General features: G+C 37.8%; 1 protein-coding gene across 18 annotated transcripts in view; it reads right to left on the reverse strand.

Annotated features, from left to right (window-relative positions):
- Nucleotides 1-1,385: 1,385 nt before the first annotated feature.
- LOC134220842 (F-BAR domain only protein 2) overlaps nucleotides 1,386-20,489 on the reverse strand; it is an 85,655-nt gene continuing 66,551 nt past the window's right edge. For 17 of the 18 annotated variants that reach the window (XM_062699969.1, XM_062699961.1, XM_062699967.1 and 14 more), the window contains 9 exons: nucleotides 17,466-17,574; nucleotides 6,406-6,584; nucleotides 6,166-6,338; nucleotides 4,803-5,020; nucleotides 4,528-4,703; nucleotides 4,290-4,470; nucleotides 3,723-4,226; nucleotides 3,432-3,661; nucleotides 1,386-2,831 (listed from right to left, as the gene is read on the reverse strand). In XM_062699969.1, coding sequence (XP_062555953.1) covers nucleotides 2,710-2,831; nucleotides 3,432-3,661; nucleotides 3,723-4,226; nucleotides 4,290-4,470; nucleotides 4,528-4,703; nucleotides 4,803-5,020; nucleotides 6,166-6,338; nucleotides 6,406-6,584; nucleotides 17,466-17,574 — 1,892 coding nt within the window. In that variant the 3' untranslated portion in view covers nucleotides 1,386-2,709. The remainder of the gene's footprint in view (nucleotides 2,832-3,431; nucleotides 3,662-3,722; nucleotides 4,227-4,289; nucleotides 4,471-4,527; nucleotides 4,704-4,802; nucleotides 5,021-6,165; nucleotides 6,339-6,405; nucleotides 6,585-17,465; nucleotides 17,575-20,489) is intronic. The other variant, XM_062699972.1, reaches the window with a different exon arrangement.

Raw genomic sequence — 20,489 nt, forward strand, 5'->3', positions numbered from 1 at the left:
AAAGGCTGAGAAATCGTGAGAAACCAATTTTAGTGACAGAATTCACATTTGACGTTAATAGGGGCGACTTCTTCTTGTCTTTCAATTTTCAAACGGAATTCTTATTTTTTAGTCTACACAACTCAAAAAAAAAATGAGGTAACATAGAAAGAAACAAGACTTTATTGTTCTTGGTTCTTGTATTTGGTTTTTGATTCTTGCCAAGATTTTTTATTCTTTATTCTTCTCTCTTCTTCGGTCGAAAATGTTCAATTTTTGCGTTATGTAATTAATGGATCTTCTCTTATTCTTTATTTTTTATTCTATGAGGGTTACATGATCGATTTAAAACTTACTTGTATATTCTTCATTTTTTTCAGCTTAATCAATTTCAGCTTTTCGATACACTTCAGCCTTCTGATACTTTCAACCTTTTGAGTTCAGCCTTATGAGTATTCAGCCTTATGTGTTTCAGCCTTTCGTAGGACACCCCATTTAGTTTTAAAACAATGTATACAAATAAAGAATAAAGAATATTATGCCAAATTTTCAAATAGATTGTAGGCTTTATCAACTTATTAGATTTTTTTGTATTTCTCCATGTAAGACGAGTTTGAAAAATTTTATGGCATATTACTGAAATTGAAGAAAACTGACATGGGACGCTTATGCGAAAAGGGGCAGACAACCCGCTTGTAACATTATTAGAAGGTCGCCCGAAGGAAGACTTGAAGCTATGATTATGTGAAAGGAAAACTGTTGGACGAATAGCGGAGGAAATGCGAGCACAGTAATTAGAATAGTCAAGAGAAAGCGATGAAGTCTTTTGTTCATGCGGCAAACCGTGAAGGAGTTCGTGTATGTTATTGTTGTGGGCAGGCTGGCCACTTCCGGATAAATTGCCCAATCTTTCTCAAGCACCAGAAGGATAAAGTGGAGACTATGACAAACCGGCGTCTGCTTCGTATCTATCTTCATCGAGGTGTTGAGCCTCTAACTATTTGTAAAATTCAAAAAATAATATGATGCAAGTGAGTACCGACCTGAAGAATTGGCCTGATGTTGGTTAAAAATCGGGCGAATGTTGGACCCAACAGTTAGACGCTTTAAAAAAAATGAGTTCTCTGGGAAAGTTGACCTTGAATAAATTCAATAATCACTTGAGCGAACAAAAATTTTCAACAGGAAAGGTCAATTATGGGGAATAGAGACGTATTCTAGGTCTTCAGTCGTCACATACAACTAAGATTAGGTACCTTGCCTGCAAACTACTGTACACGTTCAAGAATACGTGGAGTTCCAACTCCTCGTATTCACGCCAACTTACTATTATTACTAGGAATTTATTTGACACTATTTATAAAATATAGAAGGTGTTTTCTTTCACACAAAGCTATATCAATGGATTTCATAAAGATCTTCGTTTTATTTTTTATATTCTCAGAGTTACATCTAATTGCAGTATATTACGCTTATATTCCTCTTTCTCTACCTCAGAGGATCATCTCGGATAAAACCTATCGTTTAGATTCTAGGAATAAGTTTTCTTGCGTTTTCATTTTTTCCGAATGTTTGCCAGTACTATAAATAGCTTGTTCTGTAGTTTTTTTTTGTTGTAAATTGATTCAAGATTGGTATAATACCAACAGAGAAACAATTCGAAGCCTAACGTTGTTTGAATATGGAACCCGGTTAAGTTAGTAACATTACGTGAGATTTTTCAATGGATTTGTTTAGTTGTGTTATATATGTCTAACATATATATCTAACGGTCGTTAATGCTATTTAGTTATTGTAATAGTACATTTACATCTCTGTAACTTGTTCGTATGTATCGTCTAAATATCAGTTCAGCTATGATTTCCAGATCTCTCCTCTATATGTATTCGTTATTCTTTCTGGTTACTCCTAGCATAAGTTTAGAAAGCTTTACATCAAAATTGCTGGAATTTGAACTGAACTTTCTAACTAGTTACACGTTCTACAAAGTTTTACGAACATCTGAAGAATTAAAGTGTTATAATAGATATAACTTATGGGGTTGTACGGTGATTTGAAAAAACTTCCCCGTGTCCACAGTAAAGCTTTTGTATGATATACCGACGGATATAAATATGATCCGTTTATGTCTAGCCTAACTTCAACTATAACATCAGGCGGCTGTCTGTACATGCTATCGATAAAAGGACAAATGAAAAGATTTTCTTCGAAGTGAATACATATTCTCAATTCTGGAATTGTCGGTTAGTCGAATTGGAAAGTTTATAGTTTGAAGGAAACATGCAACTTTACCACTGTCCTAGAAACAGAATTTGAGTATTTACAGATGTGGACACAGGTCAAGCTATGGCGTTTCCGGTTTTGCTTGATTCGTTAACTAGCTAAACTCTACGCTAATATAAACACGTACATTCTTCGTTTCTGTCCTATATAAACTATTTGAAAAAGGCAACATTTCGTTCTGTTACGACGAGTACTCGTAAACTAAGGAAACAACATTATCAAAATGGTAAACAACGTCATTCTACTATGAATTTCGATTATTCCAATCGCCGTCCCTGTAAGTCACGCTTGTCACGCAACACATAAGTAGGTAGATCTTACATAAGTTGAAGTGTAATCCAGTTACAGAGTGCGAGTCAAATTCTCCAAACATTCGCACCTTCGATCACATCTAACGCACCACAGCCGGCCATCGTACCATTTCTAGTCGAAAAAGTAAAGCTTCTGCTATCCGGATCCGCCCGAACCAGCGGACTTGTTACTGTAGGGACTGGGCGACAGAATTCCCGCATTCGGTGGAGTTGGCGTTTTCACCGAACGGATGCCGTCCCCTTCACAGATGTATTTACCTGTAGAAATGTTCCAGTTCGAATAAAATAATAAATGTTGTGTGATATTGAGGTCGATAGCGATAGAAAGAATTCAGCAAAAAGTTTAAAGTTAAAGGAACCTGTAAGGGCAACGTCATCATTGAGACAACTCACAATAATTTCGATATTGTGTTGGTTTGAAAATTAACAATTAAATAGGATTATGCCAATAAAGATGAAGAACTTCAGTCACGATAACGAACCATTGAATGGATAGAAGAAATGATTTGAAGAACACAAATTTGGCATCCCAGATTGCTATGAGACTGATTTAATTCAGAAAGATGTTTTGCGCATATAAAATATTTCTTTGAATAACGAGAAGCGTTATATTTGGACAGCTTCCGTCATTTTCTACGTAATAAATTACTGAAAGAGTAAAGATACCATTCAGGTTTTGAAAACCATGTGATTCGATTCAAATAATGTCGTGTAATCGAAGTTGGGGATCGGAACAGAGTTGCCGCCCAAACAGACCTCCTTCCTATCTGGCATGGTGTTCATAAAATTTCGAATATAAACTTTGATATGAAAACAGCCCATTTATATTTATATTAGATTGGAATCGAATCAATTTACCTGACACGAATCGTCGTTTCACCAACGACAAGCGGTAACCAGTTCCGACCAACTCGAACTCGATGCCGGACAGTGTCGTACCCTCACAGTTGAACTGCGCTGATATGATGGCTGGATTCGATGGTCCCGAACCGACTTCCAGACGTGCCCGTAACGTGTCAACACCCACGTTATCCGAGTGCTGTGATATGTCGGTGAAATTCCACACCAACCGATTGGATTCGCCTTGCCTATAAGAACCAATAAAGTTAGAAACTCCTTCAGAAATTTTAATAATCAGACGATACGTACCAAGCCGAATGAGGTTTTGATTGCACGTTTTTTACTCCGCCATCGACTGGTACCGTAAGTGATACGTTCAGCAGTGGCGACGCCAAAGCCATGGCATGGCTGTTGTACTTGTAGTCAATTTTGATGTCCGTGTGTCTTTGTTCGCACTTCCAATAGGACACCAACTGGAATGGACACGAAGCGGCTCCCGGTTTAGCCTTTACCTGATACTTGAGAATGTCGACATTGAAGTACGGCGCCGTAGGGTTCTGTTCCGACTGCCGCCTCAGGATCGACGTTAATACTGGCATGTTGAACTCTAACGTTGTGCTGAGAGCCGTCGACTGCAGCTGCGTGATCAACTGCTTGTTGGGCAGAAAGTTTTCGAGATTCTGAAGGTTTTTGATACGGAAACCCAGCTTGGCCGGATTGGGATTGTTTGCAAGAACGTTAACTATTCCCGCTGGGAAGGACAGCATCATATCACCACTCATCTTCACCTGGCAGCGAGTCTCATCCGCTCCCCTGAGAAAAAGAACGCTTTTGAGTTAATCGAATCGTATCCAGTGAACATCCCATGCCTCGTACCTGAAGTAAGCATGAATGATTTCATGGAAGGCCACGGCCAATGGTATCGTATCTGTCATGCCAATTGTCAACGGCGAGGGACCTCGCGACGACCCAATACCTACACTGGGACTGCGGAACTCTAAGCTACCCACACTATCCGCCCTGGCAATCTGCGAAGCCGGACTTATTCGACCTCGCACTAAAATACAGACCATCATTACTTTTCATGATTATTTGGAGTAACACCGTAACGTACCTGCCGCTTCGGATCTACGGGACGGTGGCCTTGGTATCGCTATACTGCTTCCACCGGCTGATGTAGGCGTGGGTATTTGTCGCTGCGTCAGTTTGGTCAGATTGGCCGACGCTGGCGCTGAGGCACTAATATCACCAACCTCCGAGAAAATGTCACCCAAATCCGCGTAACGGTTGCTATTGGAAGATGAATTAGGTTAGACAACTTTTATTTCACCTACGCTTCGATCTATGTTGGATTATACAGCAGATATCAGGATAACCGAAGGAACTCACTTGGAAGTGGTGGACATCGACAACGTGGGACTCTGCAGGGGCGCATACGGATGCACCGTTGTGGGCGTGGATGCGTTAGACGCATTCGGACTAGTTAGATGGGTTGTGTGGTTCAACAGAGCCGCTGATTGCGCACCGCTCAGATGCTGCCCGGGACCGGCCTGTTGATGGTGAGCCGTTGAAGCCGAGGAAGAGTGGTGGTGATGGTGATGCTGCTGCTGAGGAAAGATAGCATGAGTAAGAACCAACGGATCGTTCCCATTCGAGGGTCTGTCGCCCAGCTGCTGGGACACCGATTGGGACCGCTTCATGCGTAACAACATTCGTTCGTGCGTTTCGGAGCTTCGCCGGCACTGCTGCACGTGGCGTGCGTATGTTTTGGCATTGTGAATTGTCAGTGTGGGATGAATGTGTTCCAATGGGTTTTTGGAATTGACGCAAAATATGGATGATGGATGGAACAGGGAATGGACACACAGACAAACCCCAACAGATGATGACATGGGAACAGTTAACCATAAAGAGAATGAAACAATACAACGAGTTAGTTGTGTTAATAGAAAAGTTTTTTTAAGTCACACTGCAAACGTACTACAGACCTACGGAATTATGGCACAATGAAGAACCTTATTAGTTATCCAATACTAAACACATAGAGTAATACCAGGCAAAAAATATTTGCTAAGTGCATCAAACGATTTGAAGCAAAAATATCAGTGTTTTCGGTGATACTTTGTTGGGCTATCGTTATTTAAGATTAACATTTTGAAACATTACGCAAAATCAGAAGTTACCTGTGTCTCAAAATTGATATAGCACAAAGCAAGGTTTTCCGCAGTGAAAATATGTTCAGTCGTATGTGGAAGGCGAATATGAATTTTAGCGTCATCGGGGTCAACGGGTCGAATATGGGTAAGAATGGGTCACTGTTTTAACTACTTAGAATGCCTGTAGGTAGATTGAATATATCTAAAGCCAAGAAAACCTAATTATAAAAGACCTTTTTGCACGATTTTGTTATCTGACCTCTAGACTTTCGGTAAGAGCGATGACCCATTCTCACCCCCGATGACGGTAGTATTATTTTTTGACTTGGACGCTATTTGTTATGTGATGCTTATCCTGTGACTGTGCAAATCCGTAATCCGAATTAATGTAATAATTTTTAAAATGACCGCAGGAACATCCAGGTATTAGCTTGATGATTGAATTCATAAACCCAAATTCTAACAAAAATCTCTACATCAACAGTTTAATACGATAAGCCAAACTACACTCCTTTAGCGCAGTACACGCAAATATACGAAGCCTGCAGACTTTTAATATAAATCAAACATGCTAAAAAGTCAATCAAAAAACTCACCGACGAGAGCGCCCCTATCGGTGACAGAGACAAATTCTCTACCGTTGCTCGTAGCTCGTCAACGCTGGCCGATATGGGCGCCGCGCCATTGTTCAGCGGTTTGATTTCGACGTGGATCTTCCGTTCTTCCCGCTCATCGTCGCTATCACTGTCCGAACTCGAGTAGAAGTTATCTGAAAGGTTATCGAATTCATGATAGCATTTAAAATGGCGTTAGTCATATAACGTGGCAAAACTTACTACTCTTCTCGGTGATGGTCGCACTGTCCCAGGTTGTTTCCCGCGGCTGTATGCTGTAACCGTCTTCGTCGACTTCGGGTGTCGCCGTCGGAGCCACATTCCCCGTGCTGACGGCGGAGGTTGTCTGCAGGTTGCTACTGGCGGCTTCCGTTGCCTTCACGGTATCGTCCTTGTCCTCGCTAGAGAAGTTTGACATCGGTTATTGGATCAGGACAAATATTCTTAAAATTTATGAAAGTGATTCAAACATACAAGGCCATTCAACGATGTTTATACATTTGAAACATTAAAATTAAGCGGTTCACATAAATTCGTAAAAGGGCCTCGACTATTGTGTACGAGTAGCATCACTTGCTTACGTTATCACAAATAACAATTTAAGACTGAATATTATCTATTACAATCTAAGATAGAAGCAAAACATTCACCAACATTCGAGATCTGTCCTGGCTACGACCTTGCGAATGCAAGGAACACCCATCTAGAAAGTAGCAGAAAACTCTACCACCTCTTATATGTAAGTGCCACGGAAGTTTTTGGAATTTTTAGTTCGAAAACAGCAGGAAACATTGTGGTAGAATGTGAAACACAGGTAGATCAAAGATTGAATCACAAAGTAAGATAAAGAACAGTGACAAAGAATGGGGTCCAAACGATGTTGGTCTCGAGGTGGAAATGGATGAGATGCGATTTGAGGTTGTCGACGAATTCATATATCTTGGAACACCCGTTACATGTGATAATGACATTAGCCGCGAGATGAAAAGACGTGTTGCGGCAGCAAGTAGGACTTCCTACGGTTTACATAGCCAGCTAAAGTCTGGCAGTTTACAAACACGAAAAAAAGGTCTGTATACATCGTTGAGTCTATAGAATTCTTGGAGTTTTTGAGCGGAGAATACTGCGCTCAATACTTGGTGGCGTGGTGGAAAATGGTGAATGTCGCAGACGCATGATTCACGAGTTGTACCAAGTGTACAAAAATGTAGACATATGTAGGCTGATAAAATACGGCATATTACAGTGGGATGGACATGTAGTCCGTATGCCGGAAGAGAGACCAGGAAAAGTCATGTTTAGCAGAGAGGACTTTGTGGTAGACCCCGCACTCGCTGGCTGTGTGTAATCGAGGCCGGTGACCGGCGATTTGCTGCCCATTGTCCAAGAACGAGCGACCTGGAATACGAGATTACATTCGGTTTTGCTTTGGACAACACGGTGTGTACGACCATCATAGGTAGGTAAGAAACACAATCAGGTGTCAAATTATGTCAAACTATTGAAATAAAAATGAATTTTCTGTAATAAATTCATGATAAAAAGTGATGCCAGGCACAAAGCCCTAAAAACCTAAAAACCTGGTCTGAATCATCAAGAGACATATGCTCCAGTAGCAAAGCTCACAACGGTACGAACGGTTTAAACTGTTGGTGCCCAGAGAGCATATTGCTTCCACCGAATGGATGAAAAAACAGCCTTCTTGCATGGTATGTCACATGAGCTCAGAGGCACATCCATGTTCTAAGTCGTGGGTAGGACAAATAGGGGAAACGCCGATTTGAACAAAAAATTAGATGTTGAGAAACCTCTCCAAATCAAAAATATTTGTATTTCAAAATGCCTTCCGGGAAGAATCCTCACATAATTTGTGATTTTTCTATTTCTGATCTATTTTCACGGCAATTATTGGATATCCAATGAATGTTCATTGCGTACTAGCTCTTTTCGTTAAAACAATACTGATCACAATCAATGTAAGATAAGAAGAGATAAGGGTAGTAGTTTAGCGGATGGTGGTGTATAGCAAGTCACCTTGGAAAGCTATTAAATATTTCATAAGGCGGAGCTACATCAAAGAAATAAAGACAAAAATCAATTTTCGCTCAGTGCGCTAAAAAAACGTGTGCGCGCACTTAGGGGGAGATACCCCAGCGCCGGACACTTCTAAATTCGGCACTTGTAGAGATCCCTCCATCATCTTATGTAGTACGGAAGAAAGCCATTAAAAAGTTTTTTACCTGCAAGGAATATCAGATTCTCATGTTGTAAACTTTGTACAAAATTAGAAATTGAACAAAAATGTCGAACATTTTCATGTTTCCCCTTATTTTCGAAGGTTTGAATCAACAATAATAAAATCAATCGAATACATTATGATTATGTTGAGATGGTCAATACTAGTCGTATTTAAAATATCGATCATGATTTGATAGATACAAATGTATTTGTGGTGCGAAATCAATTTCTGGATCCGGTAGCTGTCCCCCAGGTCCGGACAGTGAGTTTTTTATGTGATCAGATCAAATAGCCATTATTTGCACCTGTTTTGTTCAACTTACTTAAATTCAATTGTTTTTTCTTGCCCCAAGCAGCACACTTGTCATAAATGAGTTGTTGTCACTTATGTACGATTAAATCCAGTCATATATGAGTTGTTGCAACTAAATTGGTGTAAATTGTGCTACTCGAGTGTTGAGGTATTAGAAAGCCACAGAAATAAGCAGAAACAAAAATTGAAGATGTTATTGAAAATGTATAGAATTTTCAGTAAAATGTAAGAAATTGAGCTGGTCAAATAAGCAACACGTGTTGATATCTGCAACTTGAAGCAAGTGAAAAATATTATTATTCTATTTACTCATGTAATTGGAACTTAATCATATTTGAACATGACGCAATAGTGTCTGGTACTCGGGGACACTTTTCTGCACCGTGAAAGTTTTCACCAAAATTCATTATCAAAATACATCGTCCTAAAACGTGTTCAAATGATCAAATATAATTTGTATGAATCATCAATGATCATGTATGGTACACAAGTAAACATTGGATGATTGGAGAGTTTTTGCTAAATGGCTTATGAATCCGGCATTGGGGAATCTCCCCCTAATATGTTTCGAGTCGCCTAATAAATAAGCGATTGCACATTTCATCACGTACTCCACGCACTCCAGTGGCTTGCGAAGAGTCGCGCTTATTTCGACAGAAACGACGCGTACTAAAAGTGCACGAACCATCAAATACTTTATTCAACTTCACTGTCACGCAGGCTTGTAAAATGTCATCTGCATGTCGACTAATTTGTTCATAACTTTCTTCGGAAGCCAAATTTACTTAAAAATTTTAGATGCACGCATAACGCTCGAGTAGTGCTATATTTTTGTCCAAAGGTACATTACCCTAAATATAACATCTGAGGCTAGAGAGTGAAATCTCTCCAAAATGTCACGTGTCATTTGACATAATGTCATTTGAATGACATTTTGCCTCCCACGCCCCAGATTACATTTTTACAGCAATTTCTTGTTAGACAAAGTTGTAGCTACATTTAAGCGCTATAAGTTCGCCATACTTGATAGTTGATAGCTAACTACTGAAAAAAGTTCTGGGAAAATTATGAAAAAAGAATGCAAATGACATTTTACAACACTGGTCACGCGACTAGCTGAAGAAAAAACCAACACATTGCTCGACCGGTAGCCAATGATTGTCATGCCATCTCCAAACGATTGCAAATTGCGTTTTCTAATGTTCAATACATTTGAATCAACGGTTGCGAAGGTTTACACACATATCGGCATAACTTTATGTTATCTGTGTTTATGATGATCTTCTGATTGTCTCTTTGATGATCTATCTCGATGATCTTCTGATTGTTGGAGGCAAGGTAATTCTGTCGGGACCCTACACACTTAATTTTTTTTACCGGGATCTCAGCAAAATATTGAACTTTTACCGAGATTCGCACAGCCGTGCCCCAGCAAACATGTTTTTCGCCGAGATTTCTGTCAAAATTGCTGAGAATCAGCAAATATTTTGCCGAAAATCAGCTAACAAACGCCATTGCTGAAATATCAGTTTTTTATTTTGCTGGCGCACGGCTGTGCGGATTTTTGCCGAGCTGCAGAAATAAAAACTGAGTGTGTAACAAAAGGCGGAAAAACTGTTATCTGTGAGAATAACTTGCGTTAAATTGTGATGCCGTTGAGCCTGTATGGTTGACTGATATTCTAAACGACTTAGGAGAAAAGGTGTGGATTCTCAGCGAATCTTTTTTGGGGCCCCTTAGTTTTTAAAAAAATATAAAATAAATATTTTACATTTAGCACAGTCCGAACTTTGCTTAACAAAAGTTGAAGGTTAAGGGCCAACTGTTTATCTTCGCTTAACTCTTTAGCAGTGCTATTACCTATACCCCTAAACTTCACAGATGCATTAGGCTTTAAAGATGCTGCGATATTAAGCGTGGTACCTTATAATCTATGTTTATTGTAAAAAATCCCTCTTGGTATTTTTAAAAATTGGTGATATGTTTTTATAATTTGCCAAATGTGTAGGTAAGAAGCCTCGCAGAGGCTGTCTGAAAGTTCATAAAAATTGTTTAAAGTTTTATGTCTATAAATTGTTTAAAGTTTTATGTCTATGAAGTACATTACCTACACAAGATTTTCAAAACAAGAATCATGAGGAATCGGCCAAATTCTGTATAGGAATTGGGTAAATGCGAAATGTCTAGATTCTCATACAAATATTGTGTGAAATGTAACAAAAATTTTCTCACAATTCCTGTATAAGATCTTCCATTTGATGTATAAGAATATAGCAATAATATGCCCAATTCTTACACAGATTCTGGTCAATGTTTATTTAGAATTGTAGCATCCGCAGGCTGGTTGTAAATCTAGTTAGGTTTATAAAATCCAACTCTGAAACGCGTCAATCGATAGTTGGAATCGCTATTAGAGCTACACGTATCAATTCAATAAAAAAAACCTTTTATTATCCTCTCGGTGATCTATTGGACCTAGTTGGCTCAATGAAATTCATTTGTGTAGTAGGATGGTTGACGGTCAGCATCGATATAAGACAAATCAAGAGAACCCATTTTTGAAGTAAGCTGATTGGTGGCCGGAATCGTTGATACTAAGATCCAAAAACAATGCAAAGTTGGTGTGGCTTCGTCGGCGATTTGAAGAAACAACTGAACCTGATTGAGTCAATGAAATCCAATTCTGATGTGAGGCAGTCGATGGTTGGAATCGCTATAGAACCTAGTCAATTCAAGCAAAACCCAACTATAAACTGGCCGTTATCGTCTTATTTGGGTCAACAAAAATCCAACTGGAGTGGTAGTGTGGAGATATTTCATAAAAAATAAGAGTTGGGTCATTGAAATTCAACTCTGAAGAAGTCTGGACGATGCTTGTAGTCCTCTTCAGAAGCAGGAGGATCAAGTACATATACAATCTTAAACAAATCTGGGTTTGATTATTATTCCAAGAATATTGAAAAAATCGTAACAGAAACTGATCACCATTAAGAACAGTCTTCTCCAATCATTTAATGCCCAGCTACAAAGTTTTAACAAAGCAAATATTTGGTTGCCAAAATCCCTTGATCTATTTAGTCCAACCGTCACATCGGTACCATCAATTCAAATATGCACATTCGTTTTGGAAGTTCGTGAGAAATCATGTAAATTTATAAGGGAAATGAGAAAATATTCTTTGTTAGCTTTATATTACTCATAAATATCTCTACCATCGAGTTTGTCGGTTTTATTATAATTGACCTCTTAACTCAGTGAGGCTGATGACATACTGGGAGCGAAGAGAAGCGAAGCGAAGAGGTTGGAGATAAGCAAAGCGAAGTGAAGCGGCGATCAAAGCGAGCCATGACAAATTCAAGTGTAAAAACATGGATTTCGTCAGGCGGAGAATATTTTGCTTTTCTAAGCACATTTAGCACAAAGAAAAGAGTTATAATGTGAGCGATAGATTATCACCACATACAAAGAGACGTAGGGCGTATAGCTATGGTAAAACTTTTTGGGCCATGTTTTATTCCTGTTTTACGTTTGCTCCTATGGGAGATCCATTAATTACGTAACGGGAAATTTCCAACCCCCCTCCCCGCTATGTCACACTTTTTGTATGAAACATTTGAAAATTTGATATGGATTGTCACACTTCGCCGACAACGCCCCTTCCCCTTCAAGCGTTACGTAATTTATGGATGTTTCTCTTACGACATTTCTATACACTGAAGTTGATTAGTACTCGGGAGATACGTACCTCATAAAAACAACTTCCACAAAAATCGTTTTGTCTCGGCTTCCAACCTTTTTGAAAAACGGCGTAAACAAACGCAAATCCCAAATATCCGCAGAAAAAGGGAAACCATTTCCCACCAATGGCCGGCAAAAAATTGGGACAACAATTTCCTTATCTATCGGATTGTTCCAGAAGTTTTAATATGCGGACATAAGCAAAAATTTACGCAGTTTTACGGGTATTTCAAGATACACGGTACGTATCTCCCGCGTAAAAACCGACTTTCAGTGTATAATCAAATATCAAAGCGACTGATATAGCGATTTTACAATTTCTTTCGGTTCAAACGCGCATTACACGTGCATGAAAAATCTATCATTTAAAACTAATCCCCAAAACTAAATTCCCAATTTTAATGAGTACCGCTACTATGAAATACATCAGATTTGCTCCGTACATGTAGCTAAAACCATACATATTTTAATGTTTTAATTAACAATTAAACCAAGGTCCCGTGCAGGATGCCTTTATTAGGGGGTTTTCTGACCAGAGTCTATTATATAGAGTTACGCAAAAAGGATCTTCTTACACTTATTCTGAATGATGTTCTTGTTATTCTGTTGCCAACTTTCACTTTTGTTCAACCCTTCAAGTGACATCACGGGAACGTTCACTTCTAAAGCTTTTTAATTCGATAACCTAATCACCCACAGAGTGCAAACACGTGAGTTTCTTGTTGCTACTTTATTGGGGAATGTATTGACGTTTTTTGAAGCTGTTTCTAGATCAAATCAAATACATTTCAATTCATGCGTTTTCATTCACCATAATAATCATTAGGCGATAAAAATACTTCCGCCTCACCAACAAGCATTTGTTTATTTTGCTCGATAGGTAGACGGTTTGACAGTTCAATAGGTAGATTTGGCTTCACTCTTTGCGCAACTCTATATAATAGACTCTGGTTCGGACATAAATATCCCCAACTCAGCCATCTTGGATTTTTATATGGAATTTATGCTCGTTTGTTTACGTTTTGCCCTGAAAATGTATGTTCCCCCCCCCCCCCGCGCTGGTTATTCCCATCCAATGACGAAGTCATATAACCTGTACACAAAAAAATCTTGGTTGCGTGTCTCTCCCGCAATACTTTTTACCCACAGCAATTTTACAGCGAGTGAACGAGGATAGACTCAAATCAACAAACATACAGAAGTGATCCTTTGCGAACTTCTTCACCTCTTTGGCTACCGCTTCTCGCCTCTTCTCATCGCTTCCACTATGCCAGTTATAACTTATAAGCGATATTTTCCATACATCGCTCATTGAGGTAGCTTGCACGCGAACGCTTCGCTTTTCTCTGAACTCTTCTAATCGCCCCTCTTCTCTCCCCCAGCCTGATCCCCAAATAGCTTATGATCGCATGCAGCATATCCAGCCGTTTTCTGCGGCCCGCGAAAGACTTCAGAAAATACAATACATGTGGTCCATTGATAAACATTACACAATAGGAAAAGCTTCTCTCCGTGCTCATTTTTCCGTTGTAGTCAGAGCACTTGTCAGTTTCATATCTTATGATCGCTTATGATCGTTTTTTCATCATCATTCATCACTTAAGGTACACCGGGGCAAGTTGAAATGCGGGGTAAGTTGAAACGGAAGCTGTAATTTAGATCAGCAATGACCGAATGCCCTGATTATTTTTTTCAACAAATTACTCCCCTAAACGCACCTTCTGACTGCCATTCCCGGAAGATTGCAGCTACTAAAAGCAATCCCTGCCATTGTTTATTTTTCACCCTTTGCCAAATTCGAACCAACTTTTTGACGTGCCAATGAAACAGGTCCCAAAATGATGTTTGGAAGTGTTTTTTCATCAAATTTTCACGGTAGGTAATCATTCAATGTTGAATAAACATAATGATTATCAAAAATCGATGAAAGATACGTTTTAATTTTTGTATTTTGGTAGTTTGATATTACTCCGCATTTTCAACCCATCGGGGCAAATAGAAATGTGTGGTGCGAGGCAAGTTGAAACAACGATTCAAAACGTCACCCTCGCAATTAAAGTTTCCAGAATTCAATATGGTCCGTAAGTACATTCGGAAAACAAAAATTAATAGAAAGGTCCAAAACTCTGAAAATTAATTTAATAAATGTCTGCCCTGTCGTGAATGCATCCCTCCTACAATCTCCACTTAAGAATAGAATAAAAAGGGGTCATGTTTAAGCTGCACGGTCTAGTTTTGAGACTCTTAATCTACTTTGCCTCGCTGTGAGCACTGGCTCTCAAAAAATAAATAATAGAGCATGTAAACATTCCGTTAACTCCACCTTTCACTTCCCCAGCCCCCTTTCTCCAATCGAGGGTCTATGAGAGATACGCTGGTTAATTAATGTGAATTTATGAAGAAGCCACAGCCGAATTAATCAAGCGTATAATTCAAAGAAAAGAGTATAGAGTATCAAAATTTGGAATGTGACTTTTATGCGAGTAAATATCAAGATGAGACAAGTGGGATTTGATTTTCAAATTTCTAGAACAAAGCTTACTATCTTATCAGGGTTTTAGGAGACAGTTTTAAGCTAATTTCAGAAAGATAATGAAAATCGTCAAAAATATACATGGGACTCATATGCGAATCTTGGGAGTATAGTCACCTTTAGAACCACGTGTATTTTGAGTTATACTGAGTACATATATTTTGTTTTTGATACGGTACAGTTTGCTTATGTCTGTATACGGCGCAGTGTTTCAACTTACCCCGATATGCGGGGCAAGTTGAAACGGAGCATATAAAAAAATAATTTTAGTATGCAAAATATTTATAAAAAAGTTTGGTAAGGTTGCTTATTTTTTATGTATAATCTTTGGCCCGAACTAGCAAACACCGCAAACGGATTCAAAATTTATCAAAGGGTGATTTTTTACAGCACTTCAAAGTTCAACTTTGAAAAAACCGTTTCAACTTGCCCCGGTGTACCTTAATAAATAGATGGAGGGCAACATCAAACAATACTTCGATGTTAAGAAAATAACAATGTCAATTTTTTTTGCAGATTTGTGCAAGCTATATGCCGAATGTAGTCATTCATTGCTCTGTGAAAAGTGCTTTCATTTATCAAAATAAATTATGATTTAGCCAAATTCAACTGAAAAAAAGGTTGATTATTAACTTCAGAAAATAAATTAACTATCAACTATCATGCCAACATATTTTACGCTACGAGAAATATTCTAGAAATCAAGGCTCCGCTTATTTTATGAAGAAAATGATTCAGTAAAACTCAATTATTGATAGAAAAGCATGAAAATACCAAAAATTGCCCGGAAAGAATATGCAGATTTAGGCTAGGTGTACCAGTTGTGGCTATAGCACCAGTTGTCGCACCAGTGCTTTATATGCGAAATGGCCAATCAAATCACCGCAAACCAAGTTCAAATCGATAAAGCATATTCATATGATACGATAACACCTTTGATTTCCTCCCAAACAAGCAAAGCATAATTGTAAAAATTGATTTTGCTTAATTTTTGACGTCCTTTGCACCAGTTGTGGCACTAGTGGTCCCTATTTGGCCAGTCCCATAAGAAAACAATGGGATTTGCCAAATAAGGAACCAAAATTAAGAATAGTGCCACAACTGGTGCATGCGTTCCTATTATGGATTAATCAATTTTGAGGATAATAACAAATTTTATTGTGGTTTTCACAGCTGTACTAAGGAGCAGAAAGTAAAATCTTTCGCTTGATATATAAAGTCCACCCACATGCCTTTTACTTATTTTTTTAAAAATAGTTGTTCTTATGTATGGCGACAATTGGTACACCCACCCTACTCGATTTTTATTCAACACTGCTGTAGTGTCCACCTGGCTCCAAAAACACGTTCGAAACATGCTTTCGTTATTTGTCAAGAAATAGTGAACCATAACCCTCGAACATAAAACTATGAGGTCAAATCTTAGAACCGATCGAAATTTTGAAAAATAGTTTAGAAGATTTTCCAAATGAGCCGAAAAGATGTTGCTAAAAGAATTTTCTCGTCTCAAGTCCGCTACTGCAAAAAGAGAAGTATCGACAAAAAGTCAAAGTACTACGACGATAAAACTTGTAGGATAAAATGTCCTTACAAATAAGTTGTCAAATAAAAAATGGATATGAAAAATCATTTTGTATTATGACTTTTAATATTTCACATGAAATAAAAAAAATAATGTTGCAAATATACTGCGGCCCGCTTCATCAGTTCAAAATTACTGTGCGACCCTTGATGATTAGCCGGGGCCACTGCCTTAACTGATACATAAAATTGTTCTATTTCTCATTGCAAAATTCTTGGGCCAATCTGGCCAATCGCACGCTACGACACTGATTGAAGTAGTCATAGATGTACAGTGACCTGCATAATAAAAAGCCCACTTGCCGTTTTTTATTCCAAATGGTCAACTTTGGAGATCTAGATCTCCGATGCGTGTGAACTAATTTTGCTGAAAATTTGACCAGAACTCAGAAACAATTTGAATTTACCACACCTAAGTTTCGACCATATTGATTCACAGGGTAAAAAATTATTGCGGTAATACCAAAATGATTTTTAGCAAAAAATTATATCTTGAAATATCTTGAATTCTATGTGCATATCGAGTTTTCAAACATTGTTGTTCATCAAACAGATGGTCTTATTAATCCGGGGTTCAAAAGTTAATAGATATAATAGCAGTACACTCAAAAAATCTGCACGTTTTTTCTATCGTAGATTTCTTCCACAACCAAATACGGTAGTGAAAGGGTTACATGATTTTCTTGTAAATTCACATTCTACGGGAAAAGTTCTCAGATATTAAATTATCACAGTTATTGTTACTGGCATAAAAACTATATCAACATATTATCGCAAAAGCAGAGCATTTTTTCTATACTGAATTTTGACCAACATGTCATTAGCTTCCCTCTGCTTCTAACCCCCTCATGTTCTTTGTACTATGTACTTTCTACTTACGCATCGGAGAGTTTATCGTCTTTGGCACTGCAGTTCTCGGTAGAGTCTTTCTTCTTTTTGGTCTTTTTCGATTTGGCCTTCTCTCGCCGACTCCTCAGGAATCCAGAAACTGTCATCGACGAAATAGAATTAAGAAAATGTTTGTTAGCTGTGAACAGAATGTTCTCCACGGTTTGCATGGACATATGTGTGTCGATCGAATACGACCAACAACAGTGTACGAGGGAAAACAAATGATACTAAACAAAATAATCGGTGATTGAGATCTAAAAACCAAAATAGTGATTAGGTAATTGAAAGAAAAAAAACAAGAAATCAAGCGATTAAAAACAAATTAGTGTTTAAACTTATCGTTACATATAAAGTAAGAAACCATCACAAAATCAGAGCAACAGTTACAAATGCCAGTCAAATGAAACAGAGAAAAACAGAAGTAAGAAGCGCACGCGGCGACTATTTTTTAGCATTTTTATGGTTATGAGAGTGCATGTGTGCAACTACCAAATACTAATCAGCACTACATTCCGCATTCTGAAACAAAAAAAAGTTTTACACCATAATACCGCTGCTAGGTATCTAATTAGCACGTGAAGCAACATCTAGAATGTCTTCACCGAAAAAAAGCCAAACAATCGGATTCAAGCAACTTACCGTTTCGAAGAAGATTTGTGCAAAATATAACCGAAAGGTACCAATCGCTACTTTGGTTAGATGAACTAGTGTACGAGTGTGAGTTGAAGAGGTGATGTGTTTACCATCTATATGTACTTGAAATTGATTGAGTCTAGTGAGTAAAATATAAATGATCAAGTTGAAGACGAAATCATGAAGAAGAATTTTTACCTACTGCCGAAACATAAACATTGCTATCTGATGATGTTGCACATTTAGAAAAACGAACAATTCACAAAATAAAAGCCAACAATAATAAAGAAAAAATCGCTTTTGTCGAATTTTGTGATAGAGAACCCGGGAAAATTTCAATAAGAAATTTGGAATATTTTACAAAGGAAGCTCAGAAGAATTTTCTGATGAAATTTGGAATAATTTCCTGAAAATATATGAAAGAATATCGTAAGAATTTCCCACAGAAATTGATAACTGATTTGAAGGTAACTTCGGAAGAAGTTCTCGTGAAAACTTTCCGAAGAAAATATGGAAGAATTTCTTGGAGAAATTCAAACAAGTTGTTCGAGGAATTTCGAAAGAACATCCCAAGAAAATTCATTAAAAAACTTGAGGAAAAATTCGGAAGAATTCCCCAAATAAATTCGAAAGAATTTCCCGACGAAATTCGAAAGAATTTTTAGAAGAAATTCTGAAGAATTTCCCGATGAAATCCTTCCAAATTTTGTCGGATTTTTTTTTCTTAGATTTATTTTCCGCTTCCTCTAAAAATACTTCTTCCGAATTCTCTATGATTTTTTTTCGATTTTCCTCGTAAAGATCTTCCGAATTTCCTCGGATTTTCGTTTGAGCTCAGTAAATTATTTCAAATTTCCTCGCAAAATTAAAGCTACCTGGGAAAATTCTTTCGATTTCCTCGGGAAATTCTTTCTATATTTTTTTGTTAAATTGTTTTAAATCTTCTCGGGAAATTCTCCCCAATTCCCATGCAAATTTCTTCCGAGTTTTCTTGGAAAATTCTTACGAATCTACTCGAAAATTTCTTCCGAATATAATCAAAACATTCTTCCAAATGTTTTCAAAAAAATGTTTTGAATTTATTCGAAAAATACTTCAAAATTTTCTCTACAAATGCTTTTGAATTTCCTCTAACCATTCTAACAAAAAATTTCGAAAAAATCGATTTTTTTTTTCATTTTTCTGTCTAATTTTCTTGGGTTCTTCCTAATTTCGTTTGAAATTTTTTCCAAATTTCCTTAGAAATTTTTCCGAATTTCCTTAGGAATTTCTTCCAAATTTCCATGAGGAATTCTTCTGAATTTCCTTGATTTTTTTTTTCTGGATTTCCTTAAAAAAATTTCCGAAGCTCCTTGAAAATTCTTCCGAATTTCCAAGGGAAATTCTTCCAAATTTCCTTGGGAAATTTTTGTCGAATTTCCTTAGGAAATTCTTCCGAATTTTCTTGGGAAATTCTTCCAAATTTCCTTGGGAAATTCTTTCAAATTTGCGAATTTGGAAAAATCTTCCGAATTTTTTTGGGAAAATCTTTCGAATTTCCTTGGGACATTCTTCTTTAGGGTCCCTCCTTAGCCGTGCGGTAAGATGCGCGGCTACAAAGCAAGACCATTCTGAGGGTGGCTGGGCTCGATTCCCGGTGCCGGTCTACATAATTTTCGGCTTGGAAATTGTCTCGACTTCTCTGGGCATAAAAGTATCATCGTGCTAGCCTCATGATACACGAATGTTGAAATGGTAACTTGGCTTAGAAACCTCGCTGTTAATAACTGTGGAAGTGCTTAATGAACACTAAGCTGCGAGGCGGAAATGTCCCAGTGGGGGATGTAATGCCAACGAAGAAGAGAGAAGAAGAAGATTTTTCTTGGAAAATTGTTCCGAATTAACGAGGGAAATTCTTCCGAATTTCCAAGGGAGATTATTCCAAATTGTCCTAGGGAAATTGTTGCAAATTTCCAAGGTAAATTCTTCCAAATTTCCAAGGGAAATTCTTCCAAAAATTCAAAGGGAAATTATTTCGAATCTTCTGTGGAAATTAATCCGAATTTCCTTGGAACATTCATCCGAATTTTCATTCTAGAAAAAAACATCAGAACTTCGACGGAATTTTCGTTTTTGGTAAAACTTCGCGAGGAAATTCGGAAGAATTTCCCAAACAATAATTCGGAAAAAAAATGCTTTGAATCGTGATGATTTTAGGTTTAAAATCTGGAAAAAATTTCTGCGGAATTTCGAAATGATTTTCAGTGGATTTTTATTTTTATGTGGCGGATGACAAACTCTCGACTTAAACTGTCGGGTCCATCCCTGTTATTCCCCAAGGTATAGAATTTTCTTATGGGCCTCTATTTTAGATCAATGGCAGACGTTTCTTAGCAATTT

The sequence above is a fragment of the Armigeres subalbatus genome, chromosome 3 (assembly GCF_024139115.2).
Source record: "Armigeres subalbatus isolate Guangzhou_Male chromosome 3, GZ_Asu_2, whole genome shotgun sequence".
NCBI classification, from domain to species: Eukaryota; Metazoa; Arthropoda; class Insecta; order Diptera; family Culicidae; genus Armigeres; species Armigeres subalbatus.